Genomic DNA, 23,117 nt, shown 5'->3' with positions numbered 1-23,117 from the left:
GAGGGAGCTCCGCGAATGCCAGGAGGTAAGTTATTCCAAAGGCGAGGAGCCACCGCTGAGAAGGCCCTATTTCTTGTTTTCTCTTTTCGGGCCTCCCTCGGCGTTAAGCTCCTCAGCCTCACCTCCTGGCTCGCCCGTGTGACCCGGGTAGAACTTGGTGGGAGTAGGCGTTCCGCCAGGTATCGAGGCCCTAAACCCCTTCAGTGCATTCCTATGGGCTTAAAACTGACCTTTAAGCGAAGATCCTCCATACGGCGGCCATTTTTGCTGCCTGGTAAGCGAGGAATCCATCCCTAAACACAGCGGGCGGCCATTTTTTTACCCGATGGCCGTTTTGGAACCGCCGATCAGCTGGGGGAAAATCATTGCTTTGTGATAATCGGTAAGCGAAACAGGGTACCGATCATCGCAAAGCGAATTTTCCCCATTTAAAACATTGCAATGCGATCGCAAAAGTTTGTCTGTATGCAATTTCGTCGTTAAACAGAGCGCCCGTTAAGCGAGGCACCACTGTATTATGTTTCCTTATGTAAATGATTCCCCTGAAGAGCATCGTAATATTTGCAAATCTTGTAAACATTTTTTTCTAGTGGTTATATTAATTCCACATTTATGCTGTAGGGACCAAGCTGCTGAGTTTCTATAATAACCTTATTGGTGGAAGCTACAACAGCTTTTAGGGTAGTAGGGTGTAGATCCCTTTACATTAGGAGCCCTTTGAGGCAACAAGACAGAGTGCTGTTTCTCCTTCGGTCAGTAAGAGAAGTAGAAGAAGGGAAAACATAGCATTTCATGCCATCCATTCAGTAGCAAGGATTGCAGTATCCATTTCAGTGACAGCACAGCCCTTGAGGGGAAAGGGCATGGAAAAGGTGTTCAGGGCTAAAATAAATACAGTATTCCCTGGTTGTGGGGTTTGTCTGGAAATTAAACAACATGGCAGAGAGTTCTGTAGAACCAAATGGCAAGGTTTGTAAGAAGAAAGTGCAGTGGGATAACCACATTGTTTTGTCATATTCCTAAAGAGTGACATTTCGAAGCTACTTCATTGCTGGGGTGGGCCCTACCTCTGTTGATGACACGACTGAGCAGAACTGTGAATCCAGACTCCTCAAAGTCCGTCCTTCAGCAAGACTCTGAATGAACTGCCTGATGACTGATCCGTGGCTCTAACCTGGAATCTGAATGGGTGACAAAGGGCAAAAAGGGATTGATTGCATTTTCTTAATTAATTTGCTGGGACAACATTGCAAGTTTGGTTTCAATACTGCCTCCATTTGCTTTGCACTTTTTCAATGGCTTTCGCCTCCTTGTTTTGTACACTTGGAGCAATGTGCCAGAAAGATTGTTGCTGGCTTTGGTTACTGATGAGACAGAGCTGATGGGATATTTTTCTCTTCACATTTTGCCTACTTTCCCCCCTTCTCAATGACTTTGACTTTCTTATCTTAGGATGGCTTTAATAAATCAAGTTTCCCTTCGTATTCCTGTGCTCTTTTCTGAAAGATTTTGATTTGTTTATCTTAGTTTTTTTTATTATTATTATTTTATTAAGCTCAGTTAAGTAGCATCTCTGGCTTCTGCCTTCTAAAATGGAGTTGAAATACAGATGTTTTTTCAAACTGACTATTATAAAATGCAGAGAGTTGAGAATTCTGAGAATATGCCTTCTCTCTCGATTCACGTTGTCTGTTCATCAGTCTGGGTGACTACAACGCTTTGAATAAGATGTATAGATATGCCAGCTAGACAGACTTGTTCCTGGATTGGCTTTTCCTTGTCATGTCAGTTGTAGTTACAAAAGAAATCTTGCGACAGAGATACACATCATGCACCAGTGATATACATCATGCACTGGAGTGGGGAGTTGCCTTTTGTTTCAATCTCTAGTGAAAGATTTAGCATGGGTGTCGGTGCAATTATTCCTCCTTTTGTCATTCCTGTTTGGCTGTTTTATACAATGGCAGGCTAAGAATAAATTATGTCAGTGCCTCAGCCAGCCTTCCTGCCATCTCCCTGCCTTTTTATAAATATGTTGCTCTGCTAATCCTGACACAAGTTCAGAGTGTGAAGTATTTTTTTTCAAGTCGAAACAGAAGCAATCTCCCTGACAGTCGCTGTCCTGAGTTCTTTTCCCTGATGCTGCTTTGGAGAATTTGGGGGAAAGCCTTGATCTCTTCTGAGGGAACTTCGAAAAATGAAACCTGGGGGAGTGTTGATTGATCTACTTGCCTTCCTCTTTTTCTCCCAGCAGCCTTACCTCTGGGAAAGTGGTGCAAGAGAAGTTTTACTGGTGATGGGAGAAATGTCTTTGATCTCATCCTTAAAATCTTGATAGGCCTGAATGTGCTGAGGAGCATCATTTTCTGAGTTTGTGTGGGATTTTGCTTTCCTCTGCCACCCAGATTAATGAACTTGAATCATGACGGAAATAACCACCAAAGCCTGTTGGGATAATCAGGCAATGGTATGTTTTGAAAGCCTTGCGATCTAGAAACGTGTGGCTTTTAATGAAAACTGGATTTTTCGAGATGCTGTATTTATGCTGCATCATCCAGTTTTGCCTGAGTGGTGCTGTACAAACATACATGGAACATCCTTTTCTTCAGCTCCGGCAGTAGCTCTACAGTTGGAATACTGTGCATCCATCAATCTAGGCAGTGTCCAAAATACAAGATGATGGATGTGTATGTATTGAAACTGTATTGCTCTTGTGAATGGGTTAGTAGTTGGCATTCAGCCTCGCCCATCTGCAAATCATCCAAAGATCTGATGCCAGTAGATTCTGGTGTTCCTTCTGGTCTTGAGGCCATCTTTAAACTTGTGCATTAAGTGCAGGATTCAGGTGTTTGTTTTGTAGGGTGTTTCTGGATAGCTGGGATTTCTAGCAAATATACTGTACAGTGCTGATGAACTGAGAGGATCAAGTGGAAAGGAAAGATTAAAAATGAATAAGGAGAGCCAAAGTAGTTTGGAAGGAGAGTTGGCAGGGTGGGGGAGGGGACAAAGTGCTTAACAAAGGCATTGATGTTTTAAATGCATGGCAATATTTTCTATAAATAATAAATGCTGCGGTATAGAACAAATGTGCCAGAGTAAGTTATTGCACTTTATGGATTAGGTCAAAGAGAAGCAAAGAAACAGTGCTGATGGTGTTTGGAGGTTCTGCGACTTCAAGAAATAAATGGATGAACATTGCGCCGAGGCGGTGGGGTGAGCAAAGGTGGTATATTGAATGTCTTTTCTTCCAAGAAATCTTTAAGGGGCAGTAATTGACACAGCAGCCCCAGTGTGAAATTAGGTGGGGTTCTCCCTGAGGGAAACCTACCCTGAGCTCTCACAGAGGGATGTGCAAAACTGTTTCCTTCCTCCTTCCCTCCCTCTTAGTTGTCATGTTCTTCATTTTTCTAAATCAAGGATTACTCCAATTTAATAATTTACCTGATTAATACTTTACCTAATTTGTGCAACTTTTTGCTACTAATTAAAGAAAATGTATGGATACTATCCCAGTTATGTACATTTTAGCTATGTACAGTTTGTAATGTGTACGTAACTTTGCATATGCTTTGTTTCAGTGAAATAGCCTCGGCCCATGACGCAGCCTCGTGGTGCAGTGGTTAAACTGCAGTACTGCAGTCAAGACACTGCTGACAACCTGAATTCAATCCTGACAGGCTTAGATCGAAGGCTCAAGGCTGACTCAGCCTCCCTTCCTTCTGGGGTTGGAAATTGAATACCCAGCTTGCTGAGGTGGGGGCAGTGTGCAGCCTGCATAATTGAATTTTAAACTGCCCAGAGAGTGCTTGAAACACTATGAGGTGGTATATAAGCACCACAGTTCCCTTTGCTTTTTGAAATGGCCTATAAGCTTCACAAATTCATGAATTCTCAAGGTGAATTATATTATTCTTGCAATGAGCCTCAACCAATATGGAAAGTCCCCTTCTGTCAAAACTGAAGCCAACAAAACGTTTACTTCCATATTCTGATATTATTTCCCAGGAAGAACACCATGTTTTAAAAGGAACACAGATTACTGTGAAGCAGTGAGGTTATAAAAGTGCAGGTGTCCATCATCATGACAATCCCTACCCTCAGCCCCCCCCCCGAGAGAATTCAGAAACACAGACTGTTGGATAACTCATGAACAAATGAGGAACAGGTATTTTTCAAAATCAATAGCTATTAATTGCCTGCTTGACCAAACCACCCTCAGATGCCTTGTATTCCAATAAGGAGAACCTGTAACAATACATTAAGTTGGGGGTAAGGGTGGGGAGTTCTCTCCTAAATGCTGTGGTGATGGTGCCTAAGGGAAATTAAAGCAAGGGGGTGGGGGCAAAAAAGGTCATTCAGTCCCTGCTACTCAAAGTTCTGGGGCTTTGACCCTTTGAGCCATGGCTCCCTCATGCTGTTGCTGTTAGCACAGTCCTTTTCACAGAAGTAAGTTGTTGCCTGTTATTAGCAAGGCACCCTGTTAACAGCACAAGGCAGTCTGCAAGTCACTGATTGCAAGTTAACTGGTGGCAATTCCCTGCCATTAACGCCGGCATAAATAATTATGTTAGCAAACACCTTGTTTCCCCAAAATTAAGACAGGGTCTTATATTAATTTTTGCTGCAAAATGTATTAGGGCTTATTTTCAGGGGATTTTTTTTTTCATGTACAACAATCGACATTTATTCAAATACAGTCATGTCATCATCTTCTGGTTGCTGCACAATGGTGGAGGGCAGGGTTTCACTTAACTAGGGCTTATTTTTGGGGTAGGGCTTATATTACGAACAACCTGAAAAATCATAGTAGGGCTTATTTTCAGGTTAGATCTTATTTTTGGGAAAACAGGGTATCCTCCCTCCCCCAACTCCTTCTGCTTCTAGATTTCTGACATTGAAGACAGTAAGAGAGAAGTGAAGTGCTTGCATAATTGAGGGTGGAAATAAATTAGAATTTATACTGTGTTATTCTTTATAAAGGTAGGCGAGAGAGAGATTTTAACTTTGGCTCACACAATGCTTCCAGTTTTTTTTTTTTTTTAAAGAAACCCACAAAGCTACTTTATGTCACACAGTCCTTGGAGCGTTCATTGCAATTAGTTGGCATTGTGTGGTGTATTGAAAGAGACTGAAGAGTCAGTTGCTCTAACCTGGCACCTTTCATATGTGGTGCAACTACAGCCTCCTGACAAGAGAGTCAAGGGAGTTGTAACTCAACAGTTACAGAAGCTGGAAAACGTTTCTGAGGAGAATTACAGTGGACCCTCTACTTACAGAATTAATCCGTATTGGAATGGTGGCTGCAGGTCAAAAAGTCTGTGGGTCGAGTCTCCATTGACCTACAATGCATTGAAAACCGATTCATCCCGTAACCTGCCGTTTTTGTTCCATTTTGGGGTTTTTTCTGGTCTGTAGGTCGATTCTCCGGCTGCCAGTCGAACCTAAATTTTGCAGCCAGAGAAATCTGTAACTCGAAAAGTCTGTAAGTCGAGCCGTCTGTAAGTCGAGGGTCCACTGTAGCAGAGTTTGTGGCAAGAGGAAGGCAAACGGTACGTGGTGGCCTTCAAGCTTACAGTTGTACAAAGCTCTGAGGATACTGCTTTGTGTCTTATTTGGGCTTTATTGTCATGCTTCATTTGTATTCCTTTTGTGTGTTAGAATCCAAGAGACCGCTAATAGCACTGTCATCTTGTCCATGCGATACCCCAAAACCAAATACAAGGTGGAGCTTGTGGGATTGCCTGTCCCTCAGACACCCTCTTTCATTTTTCAGTCAACGATGAAGCCATTCCCAAAGAGGCCGTGTGACGGATTCTAAATGATGCTGAAGGCTACCTGAAATATTTGCAGGTTCTCTCTCCATCTTACTGGCTGTTTGCATGCCACCCATTTTGGGTTTGAATCTTCCTTCTAAAACTTAGAGACAGACCCGCCTGCCTCCAGAGGTGGGTGGGAGTAAGTGTTGGAAATGGCAACACAAAAAAGTGCTGCTCTCTGAGACTGGTGGGAATACTTAATCAGGCAGATGTTTGCCGTTCATCATGGCTGGTGTCAAGTTTGTGGCCCTTACACAGGGCTGATGACTGTGGGTAGTGGGGGAAGAAGGGAGGGAAGAGTTCTGTGTCTCACTAGGAGTTGTTCAGCAGATTTTTCACTTGAATGTTGAGCAAACTTACATGGAATTCCTGTTTCAGTGGGGCTGAATAACTTTCCCTTGCTGAGCAGCAGTAGTGAGACCCCAGAATGGATCTAGCGTCCATCTTGCTTTGTAGCCACTAAATATATGTTTCCGGTCCTGGAGAAAGCATTTGGTGTTGAGATCCCACCCTCCCTTTCTATGCTTGTCTCTTCTTCTTTTGAGAGCATTTTCAAGAGAACCATTGGCAATGCAACATTGTGAAGCAATTTCCAGAATATAGTCCCTCAGGGTCTCCAAATTGAGCCTAACATGATTAATACTGACGAGGAACCGTGGGTTACTCTGGTGGAGCAGAGAGAGCCAAATTCTTGTTTAAATCCACACAAGGCAAAAGTAGACTTCCGCCTCAAAGCCCTGCAGTCCCAGCTGTGGTCCACGGCTATGCATTTAACAGATTGCTCTCGACTGCAGCTGCTCTCCAGTTAGAAGTGGAAGTGATTTAAACTGAAGAAACTGTCGGAAAATTCCAGCTAGACAGCACCACTGGGAACATGTGGAGCTAAAATAATGAGGAGACTGTTGGGGGGTGTTGAATGGTGGGGGCAGGAGGAATGTAGGTTGTAACAAGGGCCAAGGTAGGTTGTAACAAGGGCCAAGGGATGTTAAAAGTCTCTTCATCTCATCTTCTGCACGTGTTCATTCTTGTGATAGAGCTGCGGAAGCAAATGTTCATCCTTGATGCAAGGAACATTTGGGACTCTTCCTTTTTTAAATTTCTGCCTTCTCCAAACTGCCTTCTCCAAAGGTTTCAAGACATTTTAGAAGTTAATAGGTACTTTAAGTAAAGTATCTTGTGGCAGAGCCCAGAAAAAGCCATGTTCTTGCGCTATGCCACTCAGAATCCTCACCATGCCCATTTGTTCAGGCTTGGTGGGAGGTTCTGGGAGTTTTGGTCCAGAAGGTTCCTGCTTTGCAGGAGTTTGACTCTAGCTTCCTGGCTCTGCAGTTCTATGCTTTTATGGAAGGGCAACTTTCCCAAGCTCTGTCTTATTCCCATCACCTTGTTTCCGATAGTACAATTGTAGTGATTTAAAAAGAAATGAAGTGTTCCTATGAGGTAGCTTTGAAAGAATATAATGGTGGGAAGGTTCATGCAGTATGAAAAGATAACCCTGTTTATGTTGTGATTTGCTTGCTGTTTGCTCTTGTCACTGCATTTATGCACAACATGCCTCTCTGCTTCTTCATGTTCTATGAATAAAACCTTCTGGAACACAAATTATTACAGCAGGTTTCCTAACATCGTACGTTCTGGATGTTTTGCATAACAGGTCTCTTAATCTTTGCCCACACTACAAAGTGGCTGGAGCTGGTGGGAGATGTAGTGTAGCATTGCCAGAAGGCTGCAGGTTGAGCAAGGCTGTGTTATAATCATCTAGGGCAAGTGTGTGCACGGGAAAGTTTTTCCCAAGGCAATCCTGGCTTTTTCTTCCACAAGGCAGTCAGCTTTTTCTGGCAAAGTGGGTCCAAACAAACACCTTTTAAACAAAGCACCTGGAGCTAAGCATGCATAACTGAGGCTGTTCAGTCCAGGACGTGGAATGGCCTTGTAATATACCCGTGGGAGGCAACAAGAGACTAAGAGCTTTTTCAAAAATGGAGTTTATGGAGGGAAAAAATGAGAAAGCAATAAAATGGTTAACTGTGCGGGTCACCAGCAAAAGAGGGAAGTGAGTGAGTAAGTGATGGCGCAGAGAATGCCCTGGCTGGTGGCTTTTGACTTTGCAAGAGGAGAGAGAGAGAGAGAGGAGAATGTACTAGGAGATGAAAAATGAGAAAAGAGAAGGAAGCAGGGGGAGAAGGAGATATGGTATGCCTGGAATCTAGTATTTGGGTGTGATTCAGGAATATTTATTTATTTATTTATTTATTTATTTATTTATTTATTTATTTATTTAAAACATTTATAGCCCACCCTACATCACAAGATGTAAGGCATACATTAACTTGGAGTTCAGCAAGCATGCGAAATAATGGGGAAAGTCAAACTAGAGGACATTAGGTGGTCCTTATAAAGAACAAATTCTAAGTCTGAGGGAGAAAGGTAGGCATCTAGAAAACTGAGTGAGTGGGAGGAGGATAATGCAGGTCTGACATCTGAAGATAGTGACAGTCTTCAGGAACTTTTAGAACAGTGGATTCATCCTGAAAGGGTAGTTGTGAGATTTGTCCAAAAAGAAGACATTTGTCTTGTGCTCATTCATGAAGGAGTGACTCGTACTGTGGTGAGAGGATATATGGCAGGGGTGAGCAATTAATTTCTGTAGGGGGACACATGAAAAATCTGAACTGTGTTCAGGGGCCGAACCAACTTTACTGAAAAATGAAATGAAACAGTGATGTTATGATTGTTTTTATTTTAAACTTGCTAATCTTCACAAATACTAAAAAGATTTTTTGTGGTATGTTAAAGATAAACAACTGATCAACTTCAGATAAAAAGCTATAAATGGTTTTAATGTTCAACTTGTTCAGTAAGAGAAATCCAGTCTGTCTTGGACTTGAACAAGTGCTTGAACACCGGACTGGAGCAGGCCAGATAGGAGTGGCTTGTGGGCCGTATGTGGCCTTCGGACTGCACTTTGCCCAGGTCTGATGTATGGAGACACTCCGGATCAGTAATAAACCATGGGCTTTTGATGTAGAAAATCCCAGATTTAGTCTTTAGGAAGACTCAGGAAGATATCCTGTCTGCAACTCTCCACTTAGGGTTGATCACTGCTCTAACTCAAGTTCTGTTCAGTTTTATTATCCAGAATTGCCAACGTAATGGAGGTAAGTGGGAGATTAGTCGTACCTACTCCCTTTTTGTTTTTCATGTGCAAGGAGTAAATGAGACTGAACAGAAGAATTTTCTGCTGGTGTGTTGACTCTGCACATGATCAAGAACCTTGTAAAATCTGGGTTCTTGCTTATCTTAAAGGCCTACACATGATCAGGAACCTTGCGTTCTTCAGACATGTCACTGCTTGTGTGAGCAAAGTGACAAGGAAAGGTTGGCCTCCTGACAACAAACTGGAATTCCCATGCATCTCAGTTGGGTTGCAAAGCAAGAAAATGCTGATGTATGCCAACTTAATCACCTTGGAAAATAAGGCAAGCAAAAAGTGAAGAGAGAGAGAATGATAGAGCATCACATCAGGCTATACTTGGCCATTGATCAAATTACCAAATTAGGACTCTAAAATTTTCTCCTTACAACAGCAAGACTGTACTTCCAGCAAATCAACTATACAGTATCTACAACTGTCCATCACTGAAGGTAGTTTAGCAGTCTGAGAAGTACCTGCCATCTCATTCCACCATTTCTTGTCATACAGATCAACTCTGGAGAGGTATAAGTATTCCTACAGTGTGTTTCAATGCAGCACATGGTTAACCAGGGATCATACTGCTAACACCATTTTCAGAAAAATGCTGGTGGATTTCCATTTTGGGAATTAGGATTTGGATTTGGCTGCCTTAGTTACAGTTGAGTTTCAAGGCCACTGTTATTTGGCCAATAAGATTGTCATCTGGTGAACAGATTGGCTTTTGCTAATGAAATCTAACAGCTGTTGTGACCCCTTCCTCATGTTTACTTCATATGCAGTAATATATTTTTAACAATCACTCTGTAGAGTATTATGGAATAAATCTCAATTTTGAATATATCTTCTTTAGTGCTCAGTCAGTTGGTTGGCAATTAGACTAGAAAGTGCAAGCATGGTTGCTCAGATCTGCTCTGACTTGGATGCTGTAGTTATTTCAGGTCCTGTGAATGTAACTATGGCCCTGCTTGCCTTGTGTGAATGCATGAGTTTCAGTTTCTGCAGCCTGATGATGTGGTCAGGACCTTTGGGGAGGTGAAGGCTACCACTTGTCTGCTGGATTCTTACCCTTCCTGGCTCATAAAAGCTGCCAGAAAGTGACTGGTCTATTGGGTAGGAGGAGTGTTGGAACTTGCAACAGGGTAGGATCCCCGCATGCTTAAAGGGGGCAATAGTAAGATCATTGTTTAAAAACAATGTCTTTGGACCCCACAATATTGAATAACTAACAACCAGCATCCAATATCCCATTCTTGGGAAAGGTGCTAGAGTAGGTTGTGGCCTCTCAGCTCTAGAGGTTTATGGATGAAACAGATTATCTACGTCCATTTCAATCTGGCTTCAAGACTGATTATGGGACAGAGATTGTTTTGGTCGCCTTAGTGGATGACCTACGCTGGGAACTGGATAGGGGATCTGTGTCCCTGTTGGTTTTGCTGGACCTCTCAATGGCTTTTGTTACTATCGACCATAGTATCCTCCTGATCCAGCTCTCTGGAGTGGGACTCGGGGACCTTGTTTTATGGTGGCTCCAGTCCTTCCTGGAGGAAAGAACTCCGACGGTGGGGCTGGGAGATTCCTGTTTGACACCCTGGCTGCTGGCCTTTGGGGTCCCATATAACATCTACATGAAACTGCAGGGAGAGATTATCCAGAGTTTTGGGGTTTGGTGCCACCAGTATGTGGCTGGCTCGGCTCAGTGTTTTTTTTATATCAGTAATGGACTGGATGAGGGTGAATAAGTTGAATTGCTCATGGTCAGTCAAAAGGCAGATCAGAGAATAGGGATGCATCCTGTACTGCATGGGATTACACTCCCACTTTAAAAACACAGGTGTGCAGTTTGGGGATGCTCCTGGATTCATCCCAGAGCCTGGATGCCCAGATCTCAGCGGTGGCCAGGAATGCATTTGTACAGTTGAAACTAGTGTGCCTGCTATGTCCGTCTCTTGAGAGATCTGATCTGGCAATTACGACACACGCTCTAGTCACTTCCTGACTGGTTACACTCTATGTGGGACTGCCAATGGAAAAGTGTCAGGAAACTCTAGGGGCTCCAAAATGCAGTAGCCAGACTGCTGACTGGAGCTGGTTACAGGGATCACATCATGACCCACCAACCCTGTTACAGCAGCTCCACTGGCTGCCAATCTGTTTCCAGGCTCAATTCAAAGTACTGGTTTTAACCTATAAAGCCCTAAATGGCCTGGGTCCAAGCTTTCTCAAAGACCATATCTCCCACTGTGAGCCAGCTCGGTTGTTAAAATCATTAGGAGAGGCCCTTCTTTCAGTCTCACTACCTTCCCAGGTGTGTCTGATGGAGACACAGGAGAGAGCCTTCTCTGTTGCTGCTCCCAGATGTTGGAAATCCCTGCCTGTCACAGGAAGCCAGACTGGCCCCATCTTTGCTGTCCTTCCGCAAGCAAGCAAAGACCTTTTTCTTCAGGCAAGCCTTCCCTCAGTAACTAAAACTGTATGTGATTTTTAGAGGGATTGTTATTGCATGGCATTTTCTTTTTAATGTTTGTATACATATTGTTCCTACCTTTAATATTGCCTTTTAATGATGTAAGACGCCTCTTTATACTTATTGTTCTTAGCCTTAAATGTTGTTTTTTAATTAGGTTAGACAATGTTGTCTACTCCTTGTTTTGAAACTTCAGATATTGTCTTTCAGTGTAGTAAGCCACCTTGTGTCCTTTCCAAGGAGAAAGGTGGGGTAAAGATACTTCAAATAAATATGAATAAATAAATCTTGCACTCCTCTCTGTAGTAGGAAGTAAAACTCTTGTTTGCCTTCTTGTGAAAGGGGGAAAGGTGATTGCTCAATCATTCAGGGATGACATTTTGTGACACTTTAAGAACACATGGTATAAGAAGGTAATTGTTAGATCTGTTTCATATGATTCCTTGCTGTATAAGGTTGTGTGTTAAAAATTGCATAACATTAGCTGGTAGTAGCATCTCCAACGATCTCAAGTTTATACCATCTCTGTAGTTAATAAGCCCCTTGTCGACCTGAACTGTTCCTCCTCTAACCCTGTTCTTTTTGTCTTTCCTATCTCCAGATAACCATTATCTTTAAATCTTACCAAGACTGTACAGATCAGAAGGTGTATCAGGCAGTGACTGATGACTTGCCAGCCGCTTTTGTTGACGGCACGACGAGCGGTGGAGATGGCGACACCAAAAGCCTCCGTATTGTGGAGAGAGTGAGTGGCAAATATGTGGAAATGCACGCCCGCTACATTGGGACCACTGTGTTCGTGCGCCAGCTTGGCCGTTACTTAACGCTAGCCATCCGCATGCCAGAGGAGCTAGCCATGATTTACGAAGAGAGCCAGGATCTACAGCTGTGCGTGAATGGATGCCCCTCAAGTGAACGGATTGATGACAGTGGGCATCTGCCTTTGCCAGTGTTGGGGCAGCTCCTTCCCCCTGGTGCTTCAGGTCAGACCAAGTCGGTCTACACACTGGAGAGTGCTACTACCAAATGCCACGAGAATATGCTGTTGAAGGACATCTATTTTTACTCTTGTGTGTTTGATTTGCTCACCACTGGAGATGCCAATTTCACTGCCGCTGCCCATAGTGCCTTGCAGGATGTTGAGGCACTGCACCCTAGGAAGGAGCGATGGCACATCTTCCCCAACGGAGGGAGTGTTGCCTTGGAGAATGAGTTGTGTCTTACTCTTGGACTTGTATGCTTGATGGTTGTTGTGTTTTTGTAGGGTATTGGGGTGGGATTTGAGAACAAAGGTTTTAAAATATATATTGTCATAATATATTGAGTAAAGAGTATATATGTATATACCATGTATATGAAGGGTTTTTTGTTTTTTTTTGTTTTTGATTCTGGGACACCCAGCAGATTGTACATATGTATTACCTCTTTTTTTTCATGTAAGTTGTGGATGTAATATTCCTTTTTGATTGTAATAATTCTTTGCTTTGCAGTTGGTGAAATGTTTTATAATGTCCTTTCATCAGGACCCAATAGAAAGCACTTTATTTTTTATATATTAAATATTTATGTGTACCAAGGTAATATGTACAGCTTATATACACTCGTACATATACCATACCCAGTGCTCCCTCTATTACCTAGCTTAACTCACATATTTACCATTTCCCTTCCCCACTGCTGCCACCCCCCACCCCCAGTTCTTTTGGCTAATTCAAAGGCAATGCAAGAAACTGGCTTAGAATGTAAGCACAGATCTGGAAAGAGTTGATTCTTCCTTTTTGACCACCAGATGTAGATAGCTACTGGTCCCTCGTTGGATGATAGCGCTGATCATACCTCACTAGTAGTTGCATTGCCTAAGGCTGATAGGATTTGCAGCCCAGCACCACGTGGAAGGTTGTGATTTGCCCACCCCTGCTTTGAACCCTGGGCCAGTAATCTGTTTCCTAGGAACAGAGACGTCATTTGCCATTGACCGGGATAATTAGAGTATTCAAAAGTGTGTCTTACAGGATTTCCTCTGATGCTGAGAATATTTGCTTCCTGCTTTTAAGGACTGCTTTTTATATGGTTAGTTTGTGCTTGGGCTATGATGCGCAAGTACAAAATTACACATTGTATATTGATTTTTCATTAAGGGCGCACACATATAGAAAATATCTCTTTTTCCCTTTCCAGATGTTTCCAAGTGAGGCCCAAAACTTTTCCCAAAAAACCCTCTGGGCGTTTTTGGGATTCTGCTCTTTAAATATGTATTGATATATGGATGTCTTCAAGTTGTTTGTGTACCCTATGATCGTGGTAGGTGCTTACTTGGTTAAGTTCCCTCTTCTGCTGCTCCCCTGGTTAGAAACTTCCTGTCTTCCTAAACTATATTTGGAGTTTGGAAATCAGCTTCCCCAAAGAGGAGAAGGAACTTAGGAGCTCTCCCTACAGCCCTGGGGGAAAGTTACTGTGACAGTGTAGATAAATGTTAGGAGAAGAGATGGTGACTCTGGCTGTGCTAGGTGTATCTGAGGAAGCAGGACATCTGCTGTAGAACAAGGGTAGACAACATAAGAGTCTTCCATGTGTTGTTGGGCAGCAGCAGCTGCTCCCATCTTCCCCCACCTCTGACTAGGCTGGCTGCTTCTGGAGGGCCAGAGGTCGCCCCTTTTAGAGAAGTCCAGGGTTGGTTGGTCCCCATGCTCATGTTACTTTTTAGTACAGTCCTCTTTGACAGCATCTTTGGGAGCCCGTTAGTCTGTTGAAATGCATATACAAAGCAAATTTTATGGCCTCCTTTGGAAACTGACTGTTCTGTCGTAGCATAAGCTTCTAGGAGCTAGCGCCTGCTTCATCTGTGTGCAGCATGTGACCTAGGAAAGCTGGTGGCAGATGACCCTTTTCCTTTTCTTCAGTGTCGCATCTGCACTGGTTCTGTGCTTAATTTGTAATCCTCCTCCCTGAGACATTTGCTACTTTTAGCATCCTAAAGTCTGTAGCAAGTACATTGGTGCCTTGCTTAGCGACGTTAATCCGTTCTGGGAAAAACGTCACTAAGCGATTTTTAAAAGCCCATAGAAACACATTGAAACCCCTCCAATGTGTTCCTATGGGCTTAAAACTTACCTTTCAGCGAAAATCCTCCATAGTGCCGCCATTTTCGCTGCCTCTTAAGCGAGGCAAAACAGCGGGTGGCCATTTTGTTTTTCTGGCAGCCTTTTTGAAACCGCCGATCAGCTGTTAAAAAAGGGTCGCTTTGCCATGATCGCTTCCCCGCAATCATCGCAAAGCAAATTTTTCCCATAGGGACCATCGCTAAGCGATCGCTTTTGCGATGGCAAAAAGTCCATTGCTAAGCGATTTCATCGCTCAACGGAGCGATCGTTAAGCGAGGCACCATTGTACCTGTGTGATTCATTGCCCACCTCTTTTTGAAAACAGCCTTATTCAACTGAGTCATCATCTGTCATTCACATGTAATTACAACAAGGTCAGTAAGGTTAGACATTATAGGGTTGTGGTTCAGGCCTTCTCTTCCTAATGAAGAGTGCAGAGAGGATTACTCTTTAAGGCACAGGTCTGGAGACGTGTGCTCATCCCAACTGCTTTTGGACTCCATGCCCTTCTTCTTAAATTCTGGCTTAAGGCTGTGATGATCTGCCACTAGCCAGGAAACATAAGAACATACTTTTTTGTGACAGTCTGGGGTGGGTAACTTTTGGCCCTTCAGATGTTAGATGGCAGCTTGTTCTTTCTCCTCGTGGCTTGCGCAGGTGAGAGCAGGTAAGAGTTCCTGACCAATAAGGAGAGTCAGAAGTTGCCCACACCTAGACTGTTACTGTTGACCTGACAAGTGTTCAGTCTGAGGCAGAGGTCTCTCCCAGCCTTTTCTGAATTGGGGAGGCTAGGAGTTGGCACTGGGCCCTTCCTCACACAAAGCATATGCTTCTTGTGAAACCTTGGCTTCTTCCACATAGGGTTTTAGGTAAGATGGCTAGATGAAAAAGAAGACTGGATTCCTGTACCTTTAGTAGAAGAGGAAATTACAGTAGAGGCTGTTTTTAATACAAGTTACAGCTGCTGAAAAAATTTCTCCTCTCCACTGATGTTCAAGGCACAGGAACACCGTGTTCTTTTTCGTTTGGTCCCTTTAGGTTCCAGAATCCTGCCCATAACCAACTTATAACATGCTTAGGTTGATGCCACAAATCCCTTAGTCTGCAAGGCGTCCTGCTTGCAGACCAACATGGGCTGTATGGAGGTGTAACCTGGCTTAGTGGAAGCTAGTGAAATATGGTTAAAAGAACGAGCTTGAACTGGTTGGTTTTGAACTAAGCCCCTTTCACCCTCAATTGGCAGAACAGTATTGGTTTGTATTTCAGGATACTGAAATAAAACCAAGGACGTTTCTCATGATAATAGTTTGCTGGTGAATATGATGATTGGAATACTGAAGGAGCTGGAGAAAATCAACCCCTTTAACTACTAAATGGGAAATATCTCAGAACGGGTGAACTTCCTGGCCTTTGGGTGAAGTCAGAATTGTGCCAGGGCTCAAGGATCCTGGGCTGAACTTGCTGTTTAGCCCTGTTTTCCCATTATTCAATCCATGCAATCTTTATCTGTCATTTCTTATGTCATTCCTGTATTTTAACTGTATTCCTGTATTTTAACTGCCATTACTTGATAGGGCAACATAGAAATTGAAGCAAAAATGTATCCCTAGCCCCCTAGTTTGGGGAGAAACAGGATGGTCTTTAGAATAGTTGGATTTTTACCCCTTTCTGTGTGCCAAGTGGAACGGTATTTGTGGAAGATGTCTGGTAGACAAATCTAGAATTGTAGCTGCCGTGTGAGCCCATTGTAACCATTGTAAACAACAGCTGCGTGCTAGCTAATTTCCTGTGTTCTCAACGCTCCATGAATATATATGTACACTAATATCATGAAGTCCAGAGATAAGTAATATTTCAGAAATGTTAGTACTTGGAGTGTAGATATCCTTTTTTTCTTTTTCTTTCTTTCTTCCTTCCTTTTTTTTTAATTATTTTCACAGCCCTGTCGTGGGATTTCTTGAGAAAATGTTATTTGCACATGTTGGCTCTTGAAGTCCACCACAGCCAAGACAGCTTTAGTTAATGCCAAACATATGGATAGTTTGAAGCTAGTGAGTGGTCTCGAGGGAGAACTTAAGCTTAGAGGGAACACTGGTTTTTCACAGACACTCCAAATGGCTGTCTCTTTTAGAAGGCTTCAAACTTACTTTTATGATTTGGGGGACCCCCCCATATGCCCCCTCCCTTTTTCTGGAAAAGCTGTTTAGATGTGGTTCATGGATATACTAATAAGTATATGTTTGTGTAAAAAAGAGAAAGGAAAAAAGTGACCGTGCAGTGTATAAATATTTTAAATTATTATGTTAGGAGAATAAAGTTGCATACCATGCTGTGGAATGTTTGCAGTGTGATGTTACTGACCCCTTGCGGATGTTTGTATATGACAGTTTTATTTCTAGTTAGCTGGTTACAGTTCTATCACAGGTTTTTATATCTCCATCACAGTTTTCTTCCTGTACGCTCAACGTGATGTATTTTGTCAATCCTCACAACAATGTGAAGTAATTCATGCTGTTCAAAATTATTTATGACACAAAGCCCCTGAGGTCGTAGGAACATTGTGGTTTTGACCGTCTCCACCCTAAGCATGGGACCAGCTGTTTGGGCCAGCACATAAAGAGGTTCCTCAAGATATTTGATGGTTCAGCTTGGCAAGTTGTGCTTCTGCTTTGTAAGGGTGACATTGTAGTCACAATAGCTTTGCTCTGAGGAAAATTCTTTTGATTTACTGCTATCTCATCTTTCCCTGTCAGACCCATGGGGAAAGAAAAAGAAAAACTGACAGGAATTTTGATGTTTTGTTTCAAAACAAAAGAAAAGCTTAGAAGTAAAGTAAGTTGGGAGTTAAGACTGTGCCTCCTGGCAGAAGAGCCGTCCTGTGTCGTCTCGGGAACCTACACAAGTCCTAGAGTGCCACCAGAAGAAGGGAATGGTAGGCAAGGATCACTATTAGTTGGAATTGGCTTGACAACACATAATTATTATGGGATGAGAGCAAAAGAAAAGCTCCCAACAATTTCCTCTGTTCTGAGCAAGGCAGAGAAAGAAATGACCCAGTCTGGTTCTCACATATCTAGAGTATCTCTTTGCTGCTGGATCAAAAACATTTACTATATTTCATTTAGTAGGGAAATGGGATTTGTCCAAGGTTTTATAGATTACATGAGTTTCTTTCTGAGTAAGCTGTAGCTTTTCTCTCATAATCACATAATGAGCAAAATCTGGATGCTTAGTATAGTAAATCACACTAGAGTAGGTTCATTGAATCAATGGGGATCTCATGAACCAACTATTTTGTTAAGTTCAGCCCTTCTGATCAACTCCCAATGTGTGATGTTTTTACAAATCAGGTGAGTAGGATTAGAATTCCACATACAACCAGAATACGTCCCATGAGCATTAAAGCACAATAACAAGTAATTATGAGCTGTTGTGGGTCTCCCCCCCCCCCCCATGAGTAGCCTGGCCAGAAATCCAACCTCTTTCCTAGACTTCCTGAAAGGTGGTCAACCAGTCAATGAACACTCAACACTATCTGTCTAAGAAGTGTACATGGGGAAGTAGGGCAGGACAAATTGGAGAGAAAGTGAAGAATTTTTTAATAGGAGGCATGAAGGTGTTGTGAATAAACACAACATAGATACATAGCAGGGGAGTGATTAGTCCTGCCTGATTAGTCAAAGGGGAAGCAGCAGGACTTATTTAGCTCTCTTAGGGAGACGCTACACTGGCATTTAGCTCTCTGCTCAGTCTCCTGTGGGGCCAGGCTAGTTAACTCCTTTTGCCCACACCTACTTATACCTTTCTGTCAGACTCTACTATTCTTTAGGTACAGGTTTTGGGTTCAATTCCAGCTTGTGTGTGTGTGTGTGAGAGAGAGAGAGAGAGAGATCACTGGAGTAGAACAAGAGTGGATGGATGGCTGTCCTTTTAGAGAGGCTGCCCGAAAGGCTTTGAATTTTTTTTTTTTAAGTACAGGAAAAGCATCACCGATTCACTGACATGGTTAGCAACCATTAAAAACAAATGGGACACCTTTTGTCTCCCTTCCTCTCCAAAGGAAGATTTTAAGGGAAGTTTCCATTTCTCAGCAGAAGATTTAAAAAATAAATCCAAATGTCATTTCTTCTTTGCCCTCCAAAGGAGAGCTCAGAGGAAGTTTCCAGTTAAGCAGCTTCTCCAGAGAGACAGATTTAAGAATCTTGAGAAATTTTTCACATTAAAAGGAAATACCTTTCTTTTTGAAGTTTGAGAAGAGGTAACCGTTAGTCTCTGCTAGCATATCAAGCAAAAACAAAAATTAAGAAAGAAGCCAAAAACATTGCAGCACCTTCAAGACTAACTGCTACAGTTTAATGTGAGCTTTTGTGGACAAGGCCACTTCCTCAGATGTATGAGTGGGACTACATAGTGGTTTTTTTCCTTTTGTTTTTGCTTGACATTTCCTTTTAAAGTGAAAGAAGGTCATTCTAAACAGGGTCCTTTCAGGTGTGGTGTGGTTTCCTGACCCCCAAACCACAAGTCCTTGCATGGGGAGGCAAGGGTCACACCAGACACCTCTATCTGACCTTAAGTGAACCTAGTTAATACCAATCCTCATCTCTCCAATTTGGCCGCCTAACCAAACCCTTAGATACAATCCTGCTGCTATTGTTTCATTGTTTAGTTGTGTGTGACTCCTCATGACCCCATGGACCAGAGCACACCAGGCCCTCCCTGTCTTCCACTGCCTCCCGGAGTTGGGTCATATTCATGTTGGTCGCTTCAATGACACTGTCCAACAATCTCATCCTCTGTCATCCCCTTCTCTTGCCTTCACACATTCCTAACATCAGGGTCTTTTCCAGGGAGTCTTCTCATGAGATGGCCAAAGTATTGGAGCCTCAGCTTCAGGATCTGTCCTTCCAGTGAGCACTCAGGGTTGATTTTCTTTAGAATGGATAGGTTTGTTCTTGCAGTCCAGGGGATTCTCAAGAGTCTCCTCCAGCATAACAATTCAAAATCATCAATTCTTCGGCAGTCAGCTTTCTTTACGGTCCAGCTCTCACTTCCATACATCACTACAGGAAAAACCATAGCTTTGACTATGCAGACTTTTGTTGGCAAGGCAGTCCTCAAAGAGTAGTAACTCCAGCTGCTGCTTATTGCATTCCAGATGAGGACTGAAAAAGATCTTGCCCAAATCATGAATTCACATTACCATGAAAATTATCTCAATAATTTAGTGATGCTGTTCTAGTTAAAATTGCCTTTTTACATTGGGATGACCAAAACCCAAAGTTCTCAAAATGTCCTTGTTAATAACTATTTAAAGGCCTTTTTAGCATGCAAAATGCTTTGTTGTCCTCCCATTCACCTTGACAAGACCCAGGTCATCCTTGCTCCTGTTTTACAAATGTGACCTAAAAGGGCTTAAAACTATAAAGTGAGTTCATAGTTAAAAAGACACCCTGCTACAGCCCTTCTGTAGAATCTTTCTACAGCCCATGTCTATACATTTTATGCTAGAACACTGCCTTTCAAAATTAGAAAGCAAAATACTTTGAGCATCCCTATTTATGGCAGGATACCGACAGGTTACCTACCTGTAACTGCAGTTCTTCGAGTGGGCCTCTGTGATTCACACTATAGGTATTCCGCGCATTTGCGGAGCCTCGTCGGAATATTCCACAGCTTCTGCGGTAGCAAAGGAAAATAAATTAGCATAGACCCCTCCCTCCCTGGTATATGTACCTTGGCCCCAAGGCACTCCCTTCAGTTAGGTCAACTGCCACATAAAGAAAAGGGTGTGACAGTGGGGAGGCTGGGTTCGGATGTGTGAATCACAGAGGTCCACTCGAAAATCTACAATTACAGGTAGGTAATCTGTCGTTCTTCTTTGTAGCCTCTGTGAATCACACTATGGGTGACTAAAAAGCTACCATACCCAGAGGAGGGTGTCACGCTAAGGTAGATGATAACACAGCATGCCCATTAGAATGTCCAATCTGTAGTGATTGACAAGCATGGATGGCTGCGACCATGTGGGACGTCCGGTATGGGGGACACCACGAAGAAGCATTGTAGATGTCGCCAACACCCTAGAATGAGGGCAGAGGCTCTGGGCGCTGGAACTCGAGTAAGCTGATAAGCAAGCTAAATAGTAGACACAACCCAGTTAGATATTCTCTGTGTGGTAACTTGAAGACCCTTGGCAGGAAGTTGGTAGCTGACAAAAAGTCTAGCTGAGCATCTGAAGGATTGAGTGTGGGCTATGTAAAAGTCAGAGCCTGTCTTACATCCAGATTATGGAGGATCCTTTGTTGATGAGTAGAAGGAGACAGAAAAAAATGAAGAACCAAAGGTTGGGTTAGGTGGAACTGGGAGACAACCTTGGGTAGAAAAGAAATATCTACACAAAGCTTAACGTTATCTGGGTAAAACTCGAGATAAGGGTAGTCAGACCGTAAGGCCACAAGTTCACTAGGACACCGAGCTGATGTGATGGCCACAGGAAATATCATTTTGAAGGTAAGTAACCTGAGGTCAGTTGATGCCAGGGGCTCAAACGGGGTTCTTGTAAGTTGTTGAAGGACCAGTGTCAGTGAACATTGAGGTGGTGGAAGGTGGACATCTGTGGTACAGGTGTGATAGCCCCTTGAGGAAACATTACAGAATGGGCTGTACCTTTTATCTGACTCAGTATAGAATTATCAATATTCTAGATCAGCCATTCTCAGCTTTTTTTGGTCAGGTCCCTTTTAGAAGCTCTTCTTGGGTTCCAGGTTCCTCTGTCAAACAAGGATACAACACAAACAGTTATATTTCAGAAACCTCTCACATTTTTCAGTCTGTGGCCCTCATTCAAAGGTGCCAGGGGCCCCCAGGGAGCCATATAGCCCCCACTGAGAAAGGCTCCTAAATTAGTGGTTCCCAATCTTGTTTAACCCAGGTGTTCTTGAACTGCAACTCCCAGAAGCCTTCACCACCAGCCAGGGTATCTGGGAGTTGCAGTCCAAGAACACCTAGGTTAAACAAGGTTGAGAACCACTGCACTACACTTTCTCTGAAACATCATTACAGAATGCAGAACATAAAAGAGGTTACCTACCTGTAACTCTGGTTCTTCGAACAGTCCTCTGAATTCACACTCATGGGTATTCTGCGGCTGAGCAGGAAAAGTCGGAGGCTTCTATAGCTTTAAGAGCTCTGTGCCGAGGGACCTCCCAAGGAGATTACATCACCACCCTGGCACAGAGCACGCCAGTTCTGAAGAACTGACGCCGCTGTGTGTACCAACCACAGATAGTCGGGACGTACAGCGGGGAGGCGGGTGGGTAGTGTGAATTCACAGAGGACTGTTCGAAGAACCAGAGTTACAGTTAGGTAACCTCTTCTTCACGTCCTCTGTGAATCACACTCATGGGTGACTAGCAAGCTGACTTACCTGGAGGTGGGCATCACGACAGGACAGAACCCAGAACAGCTCTACCGACAGCAGCCTCTGCTTTAGCTCGAACGTCAAGACAATAGTGGACCGCAAAGGTGAAGGGTGTAGACCAAGTTGCAGCTTTGCAGACATCAGCAAGGTCGACACCACGGAGAAATGCCAATGACGAGGCCATGGCTCTGGTAGAGTGGGCTCTGATAGTAGCAGATAGAGGCTTGCGAGCGTTCTCATAAGCAAGCTTGACAGTAGACACCACCCATCTGGAGAAGGTCTGAGCAGACACTGGAGCACCCATGGAACTCTCCAGAAATGATACAAACAGTCGTGGAGATTTACGAAAGGACGCTGTGCGGGAAATGTAGTACGCCAAAACCCGCTTGACGTCAAGAGAGTGGAGGGCCTTCTCGATGTTAGTTGTAGGATTCGGGAAGAATGTGGGCAGGACTATCAGTTGGTTCAGATGGAAGGAAGTCACAACCTTCGGGAGAAAGGAGACATCTGGAAAAAGGGTGACCTTGTCTGGATGAAATTGTATGAAAGGCTGGTCTGCCCATAGGGCCGTAAGCTCACTCACCCTTCTAGCCGAAGTGACCACCAGAAGGAAAGCCATCTTGAAAGTGAGTAACCGCAGGGACGCAGTAGCCAGCGGTTCAAAGGGAGGAGACATCAACTTATGCAGAACAAGTTGAAGTGACCACTGGGAGTGGGCAGCCTGTAAGCTGGACGCATGTTGCGAAGACCCTTAAGGAATCTCTTCAATACTGGGTGCTGAAACAGCCGTGCTGCATCTGAGAGGGGAGGCTGATATGCAACAATTGCAGAGATGTAGACTTTCAGAGTGGAATGAGATAAGCCACGGTGAAAGAGAACAAGGAGATATTGCAGTAGTGTGTCAAGAGTGGTAGGGCATGAAGGCACACTGTGATCTGCTGCAAAGTCACAGAAGGATTTCCATTTCCGAGCATAGGTAGTGAGAGTAGTGGGTTGGCGAGCCTGGTTCAACACATACTCTATCGAAGGTCCAGTCTCCAGGCCGTAAGATGAAGAGATTCCAGGTCTGGATGGAAGGTCCTGCCCTCGTGGAGGGATAGTAGGTGTGGAAGACTGGGGA

At 43.5% G+C, this 23,117-nt stretch overlaps 1 protein-coding gene and 1 long non-coding RNA gene across 3 annotated transcripts in view; one reads left to right on the top strand and one right to left on the bottom strand.

Annotated features, from left to right (window-relative positions):
• Positions 1-16,914, top strand: part of RGMB (repulsive guidance molecule BMP co-receptor b) — a 45,143-nt gene extending 28,229 nt beyond the window's left edge. For both annotated transcript variants that reach the window (XM_072992491.2, XM_072992492.2), the window contains exon 5: positions 12,078-16,914. In XM_072992491.2, the coding sequence (XP_072848592.2) occupies positions 12,078-12,740 (663 nt within the window). In that variant the 3' untranslated portion in view covers positions 12,741-16,914. The remainder of the gene's footprint in view (positions 1-12,077) is intronic.
• A 1,245-nt stretch (positions 16,915-18,159) lies between these two features.
• Positions 18,160-20,596, bottom strand: LOC140704922 (uncharacterized). Its single transcript, XR_013542176.1, has 2 exons — positions 20,163-20,596; positions 18,160-19,637 (listed from the first exon to the last, which is right to left on the bottom strand). It is a non-coding gene; the product is annotated as an uncharacterized LOC140704922 (long non-coding RNA).
• Between the last annotated feature and the right edge of the window lie 2,521 nt (positions 20,597-23,117).

This window comes from Pogona vitticeps, chromosome 2 (assembly GCF_051106095.1).
Source record: "Pogona vitticeps strain Pit_001003342236 chromosome 2, PviZW2.1, whole genome shotgun sequence".
Classification (NCBI taxonomy): Eukaryota; Metazoa; Chordata; class Lepidosauria; order Squamata; family Agamidae; genus Pogona; species Pogona vitticeps.
This window is presented reverse-complemented; position numbering and strand designations above follow the sequence as displayed.